The 19,615-nt window shown below is 41.0% G+C and overlaps 1 protein-coding gene across 2 annotated transcripts in view; it reads right to left on the bottom strand.

Moving 5' to 3' along the window:
- The window catches only part of elnb (elastin b), a 23,627-nt gene extending 20,340 nt beyond the window's left edge, over positions 1 to 3,287 (bottom strand). For both annotated transcript variants that reach the window (XM_085289324.1, XM_085289325.1), the window contains exons 1-2: positions 3,162 to 3,287; positions 355 to 513 (exon numbers count right to left, since the gene is read on the bottom strand). In XM_085289324.1, the coding sequence (XP_085145450.1) occupies positions 355 to 513; positions 3,162 to 3,237 (235 nt within the window). In that variant the 5' untranslated portion in view covers positions 3,238 to 3,287. The remainder of the gene's footprint in view (positions 1 to 354; positions 514 to 3,161) is intronic.
- Between the last annotated feature and the right edge of the window lie 16,328 nt (positions 3,288 to 19,615).

The raw sequence follows: 19,615 nt of genomic DNA, 5'->3' as shown, positions 1-19,615 counted from the left end.
TAGGCAAATTTATGGCCAGATTTTGTTCTTGTTGTTGAACGCAACATGAGGAATTCATTATTGGTGAGACATGAAAACATAGCGTGGCGTTTAAAGCTTTTTCATGGCTTGTAACCTGGAACTCCTCCAGTAACTGATTTCATTTAAACAGAAGGTATAGAACATTTGAAAAATGGTGCTTGTGTAATTGACGATAAATCTTAAATCTTTAGCTATTTTTATGAGAACAACTGCATCTGAAAGGAATGCTGATTACCTGTAGCGGTCCAAGGATAACTTGAAACATGTCAGCCAGTGTTTCTGTGCAGCTGCAGTCAGATTCAGTAAAACTTGGGGAGAAACTCTCAAACCTACCTCCACCAGCTCCTGGTCCAAAGCCTCCTAGAGCAGTACCAGTGCCTCCTGGTCCACCTCCTCCAGGCTGAAATCCTGTCCCAATGCCTCCTGGTCCAAATCCGGTTCCAGCTCCTGGCCCGACTCCTCCAGTCGCACCTCCAGCAGGTACATATACCCCTGTTCACAGTGTGCAAAAGCAATGTGTTTAATATTGTAGGTTTTTCTGTGCCTGTAGAAATATTCTGCTATAAAAAAACAGTGGGTATTATTGATAAAATAAAGTTGCACAGTTCTTTTTATATGAGCAGACAAAGCCATTTACATCACCTTACAAACACAGCAATTTATTGGTGACCATGTTTCGGGCTCCTGACAGAATTTGTGGAATTTGTGAGTCATCTGTCGGCGCTAATAGGGCATAATTTTCACCTCTTTGCAGGATGTAACCCATTTAATTTGCCTAAACACCAAGGATTACATTTAACAAATAGAATCTAATGCCACACAAGCAGGTAGATGATGAAAAGTGTGGAAAGCGTGTACGTGTGCGCTTGTCCGCAACGATTATCATCTCTTTGCTCCATATCCGAGTTTCTCTGCAGCCAATAACAAACGCTGTTTCATACAAATGGCATGCTTCGGTCACAATTCTCACACTTTTTTGCACCTATGTTGTTTTCAAATCACAACAACCAAAAATAGAACCAGGGAGCGTGAACAACTATAAAAGGAAAGGCTTTCTAAGATCCCACAGTCCAGATGTGTAAAGGTCTGTAGGGATTCCTAAAGAATGTGGGTTACTGATCTCATAGTGTTGCCATGTACAGCACATTTCCAACACAGTAAATAACTTAACTGTTCGGTCATTCAGCTCTGCCGGCTAGATTGTTCTGGACAGGCTTGCCAAAAGGCTTTTGTTGTTTTTGGAGGAATTTTTATTGGAATTAAACATTGGACAGGACAGGTATGCTCTCAAATTCACCAGAGATTTGGTCACTGTTTGGAAAGGGATTTTTCTTCAGGGTCATTAATAACTCATTAGTGAAGTAATAATGCCTGCCACATTTAATTGCTAAGTCCATATACAAATATTACTGTTTTAGGCCATGCTAGCCTAACTGCGGGAACCCCAGAGGACAAATTCTGCTGAATTTGGTGATTATTTCCTTTATTACAATCAACAGGTTTACATCTGAGCTTCAGATTAAAACTGGTCTTTCATTGTTTTGGATGTTCTTCAATGCACTTTGGTGAGCTGGTTGTTTTTGCAAGTTTTATTCCCATCACCGGGTTTCAATTAGTTCAATATCTTGTTTTATAGCACCCAACAACTTGGATTAATTTGCAAGGAGTTATAACTTCACAGAGTCTGAACTTCAGTTTTGTTATTTTAAAGCTCAGAAAAAGTCACAGTATGTCTGATGGCTCACTTAACATCCAAATCCAGTGATCATATTTCACTCAAGGCAGGAAAACCTTTTGTCATGTAATCCTCTTTTCACTTCTCATTTCCTGCCATCGCAACACTGACTCTTATCTAATTTAGAAAGACAAAAACTTAAGTAACACTTCATGTATCCAGCAGCTTAATTGTGCGCTCTCTGTATGCTGGCCTTTTTTTGTCACTGAAGTCATCACGCAATGCAGACTTCAGGAGGTAGGTGGTCCTATCAGATAAAGGCAAAAAAGCAATCTGGCATTCTTACCTTATTTTTGGCTTCTGCTTCTAAAACTCACACAGTTTAACTTTTGCTGTACCCTATAAAGTCTGTGCTGAGGTTTTCAATTTATTTTTGGCTTGAGGTACCATTTTAAAGAATGCAGATGTTGAGATCCCAAGCAAGACCAAAACAAAGAAGCTAAACAGCAGATACCATCTCCTTGCTTTCCAGTGATCGTGCAGTGGTTCAGCCTGACCTCGAGTGAATGCAAATTACACAACAGTCTAGAACAGCTCTTAAACCAGCGGATGTCTCGTCTAACAAGACAGGAAGAGTTGAGGGGGAACCTCTTCAGATCAGCCGGCTCAAAGCTTAAACAGACAAGACAATGAAAAGGCATCTTGGAGGGATGAGGTCTGGAGCACACAGTTTGAATTAAACCTTTTAATACGGTGCAACACCTCATTAAAAGCTTTAAGTATAACCCTGTTGTCCAGACCTCATGCCTCAGGAGCTGACTGTGAGAAAATGAATACACCTGGGCTTTGAGAAGTTATTTGTCTAAAGTGTGTCATCCTTAATTTACGCGTTCACCTGCTTCAGCACTTTCTTCCAGACAGATGAGGGGGGAGGAAACTAGCATTTGGAAAGTTAAAGCAGCAATATCTTAGAATCACTCAACAAAGCATTGTCTTCTTGATTTATTGTTAAGAAAAAAATGCACTTTTTATGAACATATAAGGCATGTTGACTGCAAGGTCAATGTAGTATTTTCAGAAGGCTGCAAATGAATTTGACTAAGAAAACCATTTTTAGACTTTAAGTTCTTCAGAGTTGAGATGGGACAGGCTGCAGACATGTTGGTAATGATGCTACACTCATGGTGCTAAGAAATAGCTTCTTCAGTCAAGTAAATTTAGCTCTGTAGTAGATTTTTGGACATTGAATACAATGTGCTTTCACTGAGGAAATCGATGGTATAATAATAGAATAATTGTTAGCGGCCAGTTTATAAATGCAAAACCTCTCACAGATCTCATAGAACATAGACAAACAAAGAAAAAAAGAGCTGTCCATGAATTTCTCTTTTACAAATGCTAAAGAAACTTTATGTGACACCTGATCTCTACTGGGTGCCACACACATGCAGTAAAGGGGACCCACCTCCTTGCAGCGAGGGTTTCCACAGAGCCAGGAGAAGGACTCCATGCAGGTATGTGGCCACCGTCCCTCTTGCCATCCTGCTCCAAAATGTCCCTCTCCTCTCCCAACTTGCAGGTTTTATCCCCAGCAAGCCTATCAGGGCTTACCGAGGCCTTCAGAAAGAAGGAGGGAAAATGAGTGTGAGCATAAAAAAAGAGGGGGGGGGGGGGGGGATGCAAAACAGGACAGTGTGTAATTGGCTAAAGACAGAGAAAGAGAGCGATAGACAAGGAAAGAAGGGGAGAGGGAGAGAAAACACACTGGATCACCTCATTAAAGCAAATGGGTTGTTCTAACCCCCCAGACTGTTGGGATGCATTTATTTTGCTCTTTGCTGCCAAGAAAAGAGAGTACGTAGGGTGGGTGGGAGTTTGGGAGAGAGAGCAAGGGAGGTTTGGGATGAATGAGTGACTATGAATTTGAAGAAAATGGGGGGGGCACTTCTTTGTTTTTCTCCACAAATCATTAAGAAAAGACAGAAGTGTGAGTGTGCCCTGGATTCCACTAGTGTTCCAGGTTAAAATGCAGGAAAACTAGAGTGATTCACTATATATGATAGATCTTTAGTACTAACTAATGAGTACTGATGTGTTTTTACAAAAAAGCTATAGATACCAATGATGGACAGAGTTTTTAATATTGTCGTTTGTTGTGTTCATTCAGGTAAATACAAGACCAGGACTGAAGGTTGGCAAGCGGTGATGGATTAGTCAATGTCCTAAGAATTTTTTTTTTACTAATTTACCTGATCATGCAACCTTCTGCAGGAGAGGAGATGATGCAGAGAGGTGGAGGAGAGACACACAAGAAACAGCAGCCAGTACCACAAAACATTAAAAAAGAGAAGAAAAGCAACATGTAAAAATGCTATGTAGGCATCAAAATGTAAGCATCATCCTAATCAGAGACGTAACCCTGCCAGTTTGTCACCTTTTGACTTTTCATCCACAAGTCTTTGTCTTTTTTATGTCCCCACTTTGTGTCCAGCGGCCTCGGCTGACTCGGAGACACACCAGTCAGGATACCTGATCAGTGTTTTTATTTAACCAGGGCTATTACTGGGGTTTTCTCTCCATGTTTGGGCTGGCTGGTCCTGTCTGGCAGGATTGCCGAAATAATTTCTTTCTCTGGAGGTAATGGGCCTGGAAACAGATGAAGTAAATGAGCTAATGGCACCTAAAGACTGCAGGACTGAGGATGGGTGAAGCACTTGAGTCCTCTCACATAGACTGTGCTTCTTGTTCTTTGGCAGAAAAATGTGGCTTCATAGTGGATATTAGATCATTTCACTGACCTCTTCTTTACAGCCACAATCAGCTGTAGACCTATGACCAGTGACTTGTGGTCACTCAGGTAAGCAAAGCTGGGTTTCAGGGCTTGAAGAATAACATTTTCATGCAGTGCAAGTTTCCTCTTTTGCAGTGGCTGATCTGAAATGTGGCAGATGTTTCTGTCATGTGTTCATGTAGACTCATTTGGCTTTGTTATCTTTAAAAACTAGTAAATGGGAGTCTTTTATTTTTATTTCTACATGAGTGTATAGTCTGGCCATTTTTGTCTGTTTCAGAGACAAAGAAGGAGAGAGTCGGTACCTGACCCCCCATAATTGGTCTTAAATTGTCGTTTTATTGCTCCGTTTTCAGACTGGGTATGCTTTGCGTTTAGCTTTGATGGAACTTCATAGTTATGCAGTGAAATAATGTTGGGGTAATAATAATAAAGGTTAATAATGGAGGGAAAATTGAGAATGAAAGCAAAGCGAAAAGTACGTGTGTGTTATGGTCAATGCAGGTGTAAAGCGAAGACTGAGAATAATCATAGAACACACATTTAAAATAAACTATGACTGACCATTTATTTTCAATCCTACATTACATATATTTTACTCATGTTCATAAATCAGACATTAATACCTCAAATTCTCTGCATCTGCAGTGCAGTGCTCATATATGCAGACTACCTTTTGCTCATCTGCAACCTCGACTATCAGCTTTTTGCTTTAGATCTCTTTGCAAGGAAAGTAAAATTATTCCCTCAGTCAGATGGATCCATCCATCCATCTGGGTTAGTGGTATGGAGAAGATGAAACTTTCCTAAGCCAGCTAAACGACGTAGTCTCTCCAGTATATCCTGGGTCTACCCCTGGGCCTCCTTCTGGTCAGACGTGCTTGGAACACCTCAGCTGGCTCCTTTTGAAGTGGAAGAGTAGTGTCTGTACTCTGAGCCCCTCCCAAGTACCAGAACTTGTCACTCTGTCTGTAAGAAAGAAAACTTTGGAGGAAGCTAATTACTGCCACTCATAACCGGAGCTCATGGCCAAAGGTAAGGGTAAAAACGTTGATCAGCCAGGCAAATGACAGCTTTGGTTTTAAACTCAATGATGAGCATCCTCATCACTGCTGGTTCTGCACCGATCCATCTGACAATCTCCTGCTCCAGTCTCACCTCACTTGTGATCAAGGCCCTGAGATAAATAAACTCCTCCACTTGTCTTTGACCCAGAGTGGGCACCACCCTTTTCCAGCTTACAACTATGGCCTCAGAGTATGAGGTGCAAATTTTACTTCCTGTCCCCTAACACTCCACCACCACCATCCCAGTGCAAGCTGGAGGCCACCACCTGATCAAGTCAATAGACCCACATCCTCCACAAAAAGCAGCGATAGAATCCTGAGACTACCAAAGTGGACGGCTTCCTATACCTGGCTACACCTCCAAATTCAATCCATAAATTTTTTTTAACAGAATTAAGGCGACCCACTGTGAATGGATCTGACTTACTGCTGGCAATACAGACCAAGTTCTCACTGTGGATGTACAGGCCTCAAGCGGCTTGTAAGAACAGGGCAGATACCCTATATTTCCAAAGCACAGTGCTGTTAACTGCCTGCGACTAACTATAAAATTAAAAGCAGCACAAGTTCCTAAAAGTCTCTAAAATAGATGTAGTCAGAGTTATCAGTGTTTTAGACACACATTTTTTTCACAATGAGGGAAATGAGAGCTAATTATTAATTCTGAGTACAACTTTCCACTACAGTCAACACAGTCTTCGGGGTGACATAAGCTCGCATCTGCATATGTAAACACAGGGAGAAACATTAGTTCAGCAAGTTCAGTAACACTCAGAGTTACTCCTCGGGGTCTGCATGTTGTCCCAGTGGTTTTTTAGGCTCCTGGCCAAAATCTAAAGCCAAGTCTAGTTTCATTGAGCGTAAAACTGTTAATTCGATCTCATTAGTCCTGTGGTGGATGGGGCAGCACCTAATATCCAGTATGGCTGTACTGACACTGAGCCACGATTTGTAAGAGAAGGACAGAGGAGCACATTTGAAAATTACAGTTGGCTCTCACATCCGTAAAGTTAAACAAGTCTTGCACAGAAACAGAGCAATGAACAAAGGAAAACCGCGACACCCATAACAGTATTTCATGTTACAGCACAATGTTGGAAACACTAACAAACCAAAATATAACTGCTTTCAGAACGTGTTTCCAAATTTAAGACCTTCTCTTGCTGTTGCAGAGCTCTCCACAGAGTCTCTTATCATAAACGATTAAAAAGGCACGGCTGTATTTCATCCATAAACATGCACAGACGGTAATGGATAAAAAGTTTTATGCTCTTAGACCAGATCTTTACTTTAGAAGCCAATTGCTCTAATAGATTGTGTAATAGTCTGCCTTTAGTTGTGTGATGCACGTGTGGGATAAGGAAACAGTAATGGGCTTGTAAGAGTATGGTAAATGGACCGGTACTGACATAATGCTTTTATACTCTATTTGAGCACTCAAAGTGCTTTCTTACTACAAGCCCATTCATACACACATATCCATCCATCCATCCATCTATCCATGATCCAACCATCCATCCATCCAACCAACCATCCATCCATCCATCCATCCATCCGTCCAACCAACCAACCATCCATCCATCCATCCATCCATCCATCCATCCATCCATCCAACCAACCATCCATCCATCCGTCCATCCATCCAACCATCCATCCATCCAACCACCCATTCATCCATCCATCCATCCAACCATCCATCCATCCAACCAACCATCCATCCATCCATCCATCCATCCGTCCAACCAACCAACCATCCAACCATCCATCCATCCATCCGTCCAACCAACCAACCATCCATCCATCCATCCATCCATCCATCCATCCATCCATCCATCCATCCATCCATCCAACCATCCATCCATCCAACCAACCAACCAACCATCCATCCATCCATCCATCCATCCATCCATCCATCCATCCATCCATCCATCCAACCATCCATCCATCCAACCACCCATTCATCCATCCATCCATCCAACCATCCATCCAACCAACCATCCATCCATCCATCCATCCATCCATCCATCCATCCATCCATCCATCCATCCATCCATCCATTCATTCTCTTCTCATTCACATTTTTTCTATCCTAATCTTTTTAACCTAACATTCACAGATTTAAGGGTGACTCTGGGTTCAGTATCTTGCCACTTGATACGAAGATGGAACCACCGACCTTTCTATTTATAAGACAATCCGTGCTGCTTCCAGAGCCACAGGCCTTTATTTAAGCAAAATTTAAAGAAAGGCACTCTAAGACATTCTCTGCATATCCTGTGACCTGGATACAGGCCTTCTCTTTTATTAAACTTTAATCGACATCACTGAGCAGAATGAAGCATGTGTCATGCTACAAGTGGTGCATGAAAGGATGTTAACTTTGTCCTGTTTTATTCTGGAATATTAATTTTAGTCTCTTTTCATCTTTGTCATTTTCACTTATTGTCTTTGTTTGTGGTCCCTCCATCCATCACGTTTAACTGCTTGTCCAGGTGAAAGTCACCATCCATGCTGTCTTTAACCCCCACAGCCAATTTAGTATAGCAGTTAACCGTCAGCAATGTCTTTGGAGCTTTTGAGGAGGCGTAAACATTAAAGTGCCACACAGGCAGATTTGAAGCCTGGGCCTTCTTGATGTGAGGTGACAATGCTAAATGCTGCACCGCCGTGGCGCCCTGCTTGTGTTACCCCCTTGGTAATTGTCTGTCATGCCCTAATGAGTATCAGCGGTATTTGTAACACATGTTTCCAATTAGTCAATCAGTATATACGCGTGCTTTCTTGCACTCCCCAGTTACCAGATTGTCTTGACCTTGTCTTCATTTTTTTCAAACTTTACGGCTTTCCTCATGTTCTTATTATTTTTCTTGTGTTTCTAGTGATTCCCTGTGCATGACCCTTTGCTTTTTTGCCTCCCGATTGTCTGGATTGTTTGACTTTGCCGACTACCTTAAAGTGAACAACCACCACTTGATTTTTTTGTTGAAAATTCATCCTGCACTTGGTTCCTCTGCGTCTGGACGTTGCATCAATTAACACCCCCCAAGTTACCACAAACTTTGGGATGTAACTTGGTTGTGAATCATGTGCATTATTTTTTTGCATCTCAAGGCACATATCATCTAATTGCATTACACTTAAGCGAATGCTGACATCCCCTCAACAGTTATCTCCAAAACTGGATAAAAAGCACTAAATAAAATTAATTTTAGGGAGAACTATCCTTTTAACAGTCCTAGGAAAAACATTCAATTGATTATCAGAGTTAGGAGCATTATCTATCAAGTTCTATTGTAGTGTAGTTACAGTGGAAACATGTAGACATGACATCATGTTGTCTGTATTTGGCCAGTCATCCCTCAGGAATAAGTAGAAATTACCACTCTCCAAAATTGGCTAAAGAAATACTCGTTCTGCTGCCAACAATCCTTTAAACAAAGTTAAAGTGTTATTCTTCACATGACTGTGGCCATCAGTGAAGTGATGTGTGTACACAGTGTGATTCATGTAAACCTTGACAGCCATGCCTGCTGCAAACACACTGCAGTCTCTCTCATCCACCTGCTGCCCACTTCCCACATCCATCCACACAACCTGCAGTGCCACGCGTGCTCGACTGTGCCAACTCACAGAAGCATATCAGTGTTACAAATAAAGCAGCTGGCTGAGTCGTGCCTGTTTTGAGTTTACCTAACGTCTACCTAGGGTTTACCTAACGTCTGCTGCCTATATATGGGCGCGTGTGGAGTGGAGGAGCGCTAACCCCCCTTCCTTGACCAGACTAGTAATTTACCCCTCTGGGGTGATGGAGGGAAAGAAAGTTGAGTGATGGAGAAGAAAAGGGAGGCAAAAGCAAGCAGAAAAGTTGTAACCCAGATAGAAAGAGCACGCTCACGTGCATGTGGATTCTTTAGACTTGATAAACTGGCTGCAGAGCTGGTGAATGTCAAGCTGGAGCTTCCCGAGCAATCCATGCCAAAGGATTGTACCTGGAAATCTCATATGGCAAGCCTTACATGCGCCCTTCAAAACAAGTGACCGTGGAAGTAATTTATTTTGCTGGTGCTCAAGTGCAGCTAATTGCTTCTGTCTTTGTAAAATGTAACGCCGTGAATTGTTAGTCTTAGACAGCAGATGTGTCTTTGTTTGCTTTAGATGTAGCAGCGAAATTTAGCAATTCATCCCAATATTTCCTGCTTGGGGTAGTTTAGTTTGATGTTCAACCAATAATTCTCAAAACACCTAAAAATAACTGCAATGTTTAAATTTTGATTCTGAGGCTCTTAAATCTACAAAACTTTTAAGAGGACATTGTTGTCTCAGATTTCTTTTCACAGTAGTAAAAGTGACTCAGTGTAATCTCGCCAAAGATCTTATAGAAAACGAAACTATGTGTTATGTGTTCTGGTACCTATGAGTGCACAGGGGCACTCATAGGTACCAGAACATGCTTCTGCTCCAATGAGTAGTTGTATACAGTCATGACAAGCTCTCAGTTTGATCTGGGAAGAGACACAAAACCCTTGGGGTTGTGTCAGGAAAGTCATCTGATATTAAAAAAAATCTGGCAAATGAGAAAGCGGAAAAATGTTGCATTATTTTACAATTTTTTGGCAAATAAATAACATTTTGCTGGGGTGCATTGGCTACAGTTTTGTCCCAACTTCAGCAATGTTGGATATGAACTTCTGTGCCAAATTCAAATTGATGGTGAGGTTTCTTTATGATGCTTTTTGCAGCTTTTGTCTCTTTGTCCTCATGTCTATCTGTTAGCATCTCCATGAGGAAAGTTTAGCCACAGAACAAGCAACATTTGACTAAAATTTTCATACTCTGGTGATACTGCACATGATTATCTCCACTTGAACCAACATAGAAAAAGAAACTGGGGCATCCTCTAGTTATTAGTGGTCCCACATGTGTCAGACCATTTAAACTGATGACCGTAAGCATTTGCTTAAGTGGCTGAATTAAGCCATTGAGACAGAATTACATCATGATAGCATAGGAGCACTTACCATCCCCATAAGAGATTTTTTTCTCCTCTGTTTTCACAGACAGACACACAAAGTCAAAAGGAAACGTACGCATAGTTTATTTGTCTGGTTACACAAATAGAGATTCCTTAAGTACAAAACAGACGTTTTTTTCACATCAGATGACTAATGCTGAGCATTGTTGCACATTAACAGCAGGCCCCTTCCCATGACTCACAAAGAACGCCTCGGCACGGAGGGGAGAGGCTTCTCCTCTCTGGAGGGTTGAAACAACAGCAAATCAAGAGCAGCGCCTTACATAAACAGTGCAGCTCTATAACATATGGAGGGGCTATCCATCAGGAGGCTGAAAGACATGAAGGAAACAGGAAAGAGTTTGGAGAAGGAGGCCATGAAAAGAAAACCGTGTGCTTGTGTGTGATCAAGAATCTTTTGATTGTAGCCAAATGTCAAAGTTACACACACTTATAGTGAGGCTGTGAACTCAGCATAAATCAAAGGGTAATTTCTCTGTTACAGTTTTTCTCGATTGGTTTGGGTCATTTCTTGAAACCGAGATGACAATCTCAAAACCATAAGGTCATTTGGCCAAACAGTCTTACAGTTCTGCCCAACAGTATAGCTCACTAGCAAAATCAAATATCCTTCCCCAAACTCTTCGTCCATGCTTCAAAAGCAGATTCCTTTCCCATATAAAAGGTCAGTACAGTCAAAATAGCACAGATCCTTCTCAATTGCCTTGGCACATGTGCATTCATTTAGTGCTTTTGTCAAAATAACCTGGATGGTTTAGCACAACACCATGGATCCCCTGCAAAAGCTCACACCTCTCCCAAAAGAGTTTATCCATGTGTCAAAACTAAATATCCTTCTCATATAAATAGTCAATGCCCCCAAAATGCATTATACTTTTGGCATTGTTTAAGCACTGCAAGTCAAAATGCTTAGACGTTCTGTCACTGAGGCACAGGTCTAGCAACAGAATACCACTATGAATAAAACTAAAAGATGTTACAGTAAAATCAGCCTCCAGTAAACCACTCATACTCAAGGAAACTGTAAACATACTTATCCGTACAAAGAAATGTTAACATTAGAGAACATACTGTGAAAAGAAAACATATACAGGATTCTGTAAATGTGAACAGTTATAAACACAAACAAAAAACAAAAAAAACAAAAAGAACTCTAGCCTACCATACTGTAAATAAGGTTTCAGAACTATAGTACAGTAATATTTTCAGTGGTCGCCATTGTCACCCTCTCCTTCCTGGCCACCATCCTCATCCCCCTGGCCATCGACGCGCTGCTCGCTGTCAGGCCATAAATTCTCATCCATATCGTAACGGATATTTTCCCTTGCGATGCACCGAGGGAAGAAACGGCGTGAATGTCTCAACCATCCCCTACATTGATCCCCTGCGATGTCCTCACATGCAGCATCCATTGCATGCAGCAGGGCCCTCTGGTCTTGAGCCTGATGCTCATACACCCTCCACCTCCAAGCTGAAAAAAAAACCCCTCAATTGGATTTAGGAAAGGAGAGTAAGGTGGAAGAAACTCCATCAGCATCCGGGGATGGGTGGTGAACCAGGTTCTGATGCGTGGGTCGCGGTGGAAGTTCACATTATCCCACACAATGACATAATGTGGTAGCTGAGGTCCTTCTTCACCTCTCTCATTTTCTGGGATCAGATCAGTATAAAGGTGGTCCAAAAAATTGAGGAGCTTTTGCGTATTGTAGGGCCCTAAACTGGGAATGTGTGTGGCCACACCTCTTTCTGATATGGCGGCACACATTGTTATATTTGCTCCTCGCTGGCCTGGGACATCCACAGTGGCTCGGTGGCCAATGATGTTACGGCCACGCCTTCGACCTTTGGCCAGGTTGAAGCCAGCTTCATCAACGAACACTAGGATGTGAGGGGTTTCGTTGCCTTCTAATGCCATTATTCTCTACAATAGAATAGAAATAAATCTAATCAGTCAAGTAGAGACAGATACTGCAGGGAGGATCTAAAGTACTGTAAAAACAGGGAGTGGACAACTGAAGACAATTTCTAGGCAAAATGCTCTAGTCACACAATTCTGAAGGTGGATTCTGAAGGTAAAAAGGATAACGCAAAACAAAAAAACAGTGGTAACCATGTCTTACTGTAACAGTGTTACAATGATAGACAACCAGTAGTTGACTTACATGCACATACTGGTACCGCAGCCCTTTCACTCCGTCAGAGTTTCTCTCAAATGGTACCCCGTAAATCTGTTTCATGGTCATCTGAGATGTGGGAAACTGCTCCTTCGTTAGTTCTACTTTCACCTGATTGATTGTCAAGTACTGTCGTAACTTTATCAAATGTTCCAAGACATACTTTCATGGTATTATATCTCTGACTAATTTTGACAGTTGAACAGACAATTGTGCATATGATGACTTACACACTGAAACCATGCTGATATGTTTTGGAGTGAGTGACCATTTCACTGAAAAATCAACTAATCAGTTTAGATCGCCAAGATCTATTTATTTGGAAAATGTGCTAAATGTGGGCTCATTGTGCTAACTGTAGCTACTTGTACATAATCATTTGAAAAGAAGCACAGAGTCACTTGAGACATGTACTAAAGCATTTGCAATTTGATAAAACCAATGAGAAATGACATTCTGTTGTGAACAATTGCAAGGTGGTTTGGAGATTTGTCCATGTTATTTTGAGAATGTCATCTCGGTTTCAAGAAATGAGCCAAACCAATCGAGAAAAACTGTAAGTCACAGATCAGGTTTCAGGTACCAGGACGTGAAAATGAGACAGGCTTTTTTCCTGATAATGTTCTTCTTTTGAGTGGATGGTGTGTATTTGCCTGCGTGTGCTTGTGTGTCACTCTCGCTGTCAGATGGTTTGTGTTGAAGCTTTGTCAGGCAGACTGATGTAAATGGAATGATGAGGTCAGTGTTTCAGTTCATGCCAGGCGTACTTTGACATGGCACATATACACTGATCCGCCACGACATTAAAACCACCTGCCAAATATTGTGCAGGCCGCCCTCGTGCCGCCAAAACAGCTCTGACCTGTCGGGGCGTTGAGATGGGACCTCTGGGGCTCTTTGAAGTGTTTGGCACTGAGGCGTGGGCATTTTCTCTTTTGTGTCCTGTGGATTGCAGCAAGGGGCCTCCATGGATCAGATTTGTTTTACAGCCAGGTCAGCACCTTGGGATCTTTGTCCTGTTCCTTAAGCTGTTGCTTAATAGTTTTGTAATAGTTTACTGGGGGAGGCTGCTGCTAATGTAGTGCAGCACTTTTGCTGTGGGAGAGTGTGCTTAGTCATTCCCCTAAACAGATCAGCTCTTGTGCCAAAGTAACATTCAGATGAATGCCAGGATCCAAAAAAACTTTCACACTGTTCTTGCTGTTGGTTATCATTGCACATTGACCTTTTTTCCACGTAATAATCCAAGGCCTGTACTGTCACCACGCAAAAGTGACACTTCAGGGATATCAATCTGTCCAGTTGGGAAGCATAAAGCATGCAAGCTTCCAAACTGAAAGTGAGAACATGCATTGTGAAGAGGCAACAACATGAGAGCCCCCAAAAAGAGATTCAATTAATGAGTGGAAGAAGACAGAAACCCAGTGAAGTAGAAATACTTCTGCAGCGACAGCAGCAGGACCCAAATCTGCTCCTTGTTGTAAAGAGGAGCAGGTGGAGCACTGCCAGACCCTAGAGTGTGTATTTTTCTGACCACATGTCAGAAGCAGACTCTGATAAGGGTAGCATAAGGACCGGGCATCCCTGAGTGGGACACCAGACCTGGCAGTTCTGCCACTGGCGTCCTGTTCTAGTGATAGCAAGTTCACATTGAGCAAATGTGACAAACGTGAAGGAGTCTGGAGACACTGCGGCAAAAGTGATAACACCTACAAATCGCACTGACCTTTTTCTTTAAGAGAAAATAGAAAACAGGAAAAGAGCAAAGCAGGGGATGCTGTTTATGCATTGAACAGCATCTGTTTATTTGATTTACCACAGCCCATTAACACTGCCAGATAGATGAATGGAACCATTCATCTATGTTATCAGATATAGGGTAAGGGGAGCGAAATGTTAAACAGCAGATTTATTGTTCCTCCATGGAAACATATTGCAGTTAATTTTGTTTCAGCTTCATTACATTTAATCATCTGGACTAAACCTCAACACAAAACGTCTGTTACATGGTGCCAGAATTTTCTCTCTTGCTCCTTAGCTTTAGGTTTTCAGCACAGTCTCCTCATCCTTGTTTCACCTGAAGTTTTTGCAGACGCTCATATAGCAGAGATAGAGCCAACGTTAGTACTGTAATTCATGTAGAGTCATCAGGTCCCAGCATGCAATCTGAAGTCATTCAGCTCCCTGAGTTGTTAGAGAAACACCCAATCAGACATCCTGATGATGATGAGTCCATCTCTGTCATCACCACAGTGTCAGGATTGAGGTGACCAGATGGAGGCGCTTATAATGGGAAAATCACCTCATTCACATACTGACAGCATCAGAGGTCTTTGAATAGACATCAGCCTCATGAACCATCTTAACCAATAAAATAGTGTTTAACACTAGAAAGCAGATGCAAGCCCTCACAGTTCACTTCTGTTATCTTACAGGGTTTTCTTCTCTTGGTCAGAATCTGAGTGATGAGTTTGGTGACGTAACAGCGACGTCTACTTTGGTTTGTTTAGCTCATTCAGTCAGCGACTGCGTCTCTCCTGTGTGTAAGCATGCAAACAGGAGACTGAAGGGGCTTTTTTAATGAAGCATCTGTGGAGTGGTTTGTGTTAGTCTCTCCTTTGGCCCCTTATATTTGCTCAGGTGCTAAAAATGTCCATCAATCTGTAACCACACCACCTGCAAATGTAGCTCTTGGCCCTTTTCCAAGTAAACTGTGGTGCAATGCATAAGGACTGAGAATATAATCGCCTCAGATACAGGAAATTGCTCTCAAATGCACAGGCGTAAGAAGACAAACGTTGACAAGAGGTAGCCAGAAATTACTCATAGGAGAAAGTCTAAGGTGACACTTTTTCATGATTCTGTATTAGTCTTTTTTTTGTTTTTACAGGATACGAACACAAAATATCACGAGAAGGTGAAAGGCTCGAACGTGTGAGAGGAAAAACATATGAGTCTAGTTTTGTTTGTAGCCTCTCTGCTCATAATATGCAGTCTGATCTTCTTTTAACCCACAGTTATAAAAGGATGCACTTATATTTTCTTTTAAGAACCCATACAGTGCTCACTTTAGTGGAAAGGTTTTAAAAATGAACTCTTGAGTCAATTTAGTGAACCTCTATGAGAAGGAACATACTTCAGATCAGTGCTTCCTGCAAAACTGTTTCACTTTATCAGGGTTTGTGTTACATCTTCATAGACCAAACCGCATCTATTCTAATCTGATCATCAGTCCACTGAACATTTCTTCAGATTTGGGAAATGTGTTCTCAACCACTTGTGCAATATAATGACATTTCACTCCATGCACCACCTGCTGGAGTATTGATGACCAAGTGATAATATGATACCTACAAAAACAGGGTTGGACAAAGCAACACTGTTCCACCACCTCTGGCATCTTGGTGTTTTGCACTGACCTTTTTTCTTTGCCTTGGTAGGTTGTTTGTTCTAAAATATGCCCACTTTGTCTCTGCAGACTTTGAATGCTCATTTTTATAGAAAGGGGTAGCTCAGTACCTCACATGTCTACTTCCACCTCACTACGTAGCCTTTTACAGGGTCACAAGCACATAGGTTCACATGCTTTTTAAAGTTTAGGCTATGAGTTATTACTCAGTTTCATTTAAGTTTTGTCCATAATTGTAGGTTTACATCACAAGAATTTGTGGATTTGTGTATCTAAAGTCCCATCAGGAATATAGCGATCGTGTCATCAGCAGAGGGAGACAAATGGACCCTGAACAGTCTCATGACAAGTCCATTTGAAGCCCCGGTTGTTAAAGTGTGACTAAAACGAAAAAATCTGCTGCTGGAGAAAACACAAAGAAACAAGACACTCACTGAACCTACAAGGACATAATAACAGACTTAAACCCAGACCCGGAAATATTTTTAGTGAGAAGTATTTCTACCTTAAATCCCCATTTTAATATGAAGCTGTGGCCTAACGATGAAACCCAGCATACGTAATATGAGACTACACAGATTTCTGTGTTAACGTGCTTATTTCAACAAGCTTTTTTTTTTATTGATTATAGCCCGAGGAATACATGTCACCACAACACTCAGGTCATAAGAATAACAGTCATCACATCATAAGTTATTCCTCTCATCATCATCAAGCCATGGTGTGTAACATAGTACTTAAGGCTTGTGGAACAACAGTATTTCATAGTGACTGAAATGCCTGAAAAACAGGATAAAGCGAACATATTAAACAGTAGATTAGAAAATACAGGTAAACAAACCATCACTAGAATCTGTTTTTAATCCTGCATGCATCGAAAATACGCAAAGACTTTTGTAACCAGCTCACGAAGAAAGATCCAGTATATAAGGCAAAACAGAGTTTGAACACTTCTAACATGTTTGAAAGTCAATATTTGGAATATCACCTTTATTCTTCAACACAGCTTGAACTCTCTGAGGCAAATGTTCCTATAATTTCATTAAGCAGCCTGCAGGAATCGTTCTCCAGGGTTCTTGAAAGAGATTCAAAGCACTTCTTTGGATGTTGCTGGATTTTGTTTAAAGCTCTGTCAAGATGATCTTCCCATTGGTTAAAAATATTGACTCTGGGGAGGGTAATATCTTCCATTTAATGTTTCTCAATCCAGGATTGCTTTTACTGCATTAGCAGTGTGTATTAAGATGCTGACAGTCCAGTGGGTTCTAGATGTTACTACAAGATTGATCAAAATGTTGGACACTGTACAATTCATCACTGATATGTTGCATTAGCACTGACTGCAGCTGTTAAGCTGTGCATGGCTGTCTGAGTTCACATGTGGTTTTCTATCCTTCTTCACGCTTTTTCACATTTTAATTTACTTACACACACAAACATCATGTAAAGTGCTCCATGTTGAACACATCACATTACTACTTACTGCTTTAAAACTACTTTGTTGTGTTTTTGAATCGCTTTAACACCATACACACAAGCTACTTTTTTTTTTAAATGATAATGGCTTATATGAGGACATCCTGAGAACATTTTAAATTGGGAGCAAAGACTTTTTAAACACACTTTCCACCACCATTGTGTTTCTTACTGTGCCCTGTCAGCTTCTTATCGCTGTAATGAATGCTGCCTAAATGCCGCTACAGCAGAGAGGTGGCAGGGCCTGCAGGTCACATGATGTTGTACAGCCACACAACATCTTAGCATATCACATCTAGTGAGCCGCGACTGAACACATTCCCTACATACAGTACAAAAATTATTTATGCACAAGACATTCACTGTTGTCTTAACTGTGGTGAAATGATATAATCTGACTTTACTCTCGATTAAAACACATTACAAAAATATGATAAAGAAAAACACTCAAATGTGACTGAAGGGAGAAACTCCTGATGCTGCAGGACTCTGATGGGGGACAACCACAGCTTAAGCCCAGTCTTGGTGGATGGATGTGTTCGCACAGGAAGAACGCATGCTACGTCTGTGGTGGAAGTACAGTATGCGTAGCACTGTGCAAGCCTACTTTTACAGATAAGTTGAGTGTCGAGGTAACATTTTACTTCTACCTGCAAACTTCAGCGCAAGTTATGTTGAACCTGTGTCAATGTTATAGAGCCCCTTTGTTAAAGTTTAATCTGCTGCATAGAGAGCAGTGCTACAAAATGACTGTATTTGAATATATGTATGTGAGATAATGTCATATAACTTTTCTGAATTTAATTGACTTTCTCCAAAATACCAACTGCCTCAGTGTACCAGATATACTTTTTATTGCTTTATGCGTCAGTCAGTAGATTATCTGTCCTTATTTATCCCATCGGTGAAGTCAAGTAGTTTGAAGTATGATTATTCACTTCCTCTGAGAGTATATTTACTGAATCCAAAGGGTCAAAAAATTACATAAAAAGGAAAGTAAGTAAGTAAGTAAACTTTATTTATTAAGCGCTTTTCACAGACAGACAATCACAAAGCGCTGTACACAAATATTAAAATATTAAAATAAACAATAAAATCAATAGACATTATATACAATGTAAAAGATCAAATGTAAATAATGTAAAAAATATAAAATATGTAGATCAACAAAAGGCTTGTTTGAACAGAAGAGTTTTTAACTGTTTTTAAAAGAATCCACAGAGTCAAGCAAACATAAATGTAGTGGTAAACTGTTCCACAGCCTTGGTGCAACAGACTGAAAGGCTCTGTCCCCTTTTGTCTTCAGTCGTGTACGGGGAACAACTAAGAGACTCTGAGTCTGTGAGCGGAGATGACGAGCAGCAGTGTATTTTATAAGAAGATTGGATAAGTAATCTGGAGCCTGGCCATTTAGTACTCTGTATGTTAAAACAAGAATTTTAAAGCAAATTCTAAACTCTATTGGGAGCCAATGTAAAGAATATAAGATGGGAGTGATGTGAACACGCTTGGTAGAGCGAGTTGGTAGTCTGGCTGCTGCGTTTTGTATTGTCTGGAGGCGAGAGAGAGACGATTTATCCAAGCTAGTAAACAGAGAATTACAGTAATCTAAGCGTGATGACACAAATGCATGAATGAGTTTTTCCAGTTTAAGGCTACTGTTAAAATATGTAGCCTTCATTTAGGTTTAAGGCCAGCACACAGATTTGCCAGAGATAAAAAAAAAAAGAAAAAGAAAAGAAAAAAAAGTAAAAACAGAGAAACAAAAATAAATAGACAAAGAAAACATCAAAGATTCGTGCAGTTAGCTGCATTAGTGCCTGATGTAGCACAAGTGTCATCTTAAACACCGAGACCTACGTAGAAAATTACCTTGAGACTTCAGTCTGAACCACTCCGGAGGGTCCGGCCCTCACTGTCCCTTAAATGGTTTTAAAAGGGGCCCTTAAATGGTATGTCCTTGAGCCTAA

This window comes from Mchenga conophoros, linkage group LG10 (assembly GCF_057382185.1).
Source record: "Mchenga conophoros isolate Kocher_MC1m ecotype Shallow Benthic linkage group LG10, M_conophoros_male_GT1.1, whole genome shotgun sequence".
Classification (NCBI taxonomy): Eukaryota; Metazoa; Chordata; class Actinopteri; order Cichliformes; family Cichlidae; genus Mchenga; species Mchenga conophoros.
Note: the sequence above shows the minus strand (reverse complement) of the source record. Positions and strands in the feature narration are given on the sequence as shown.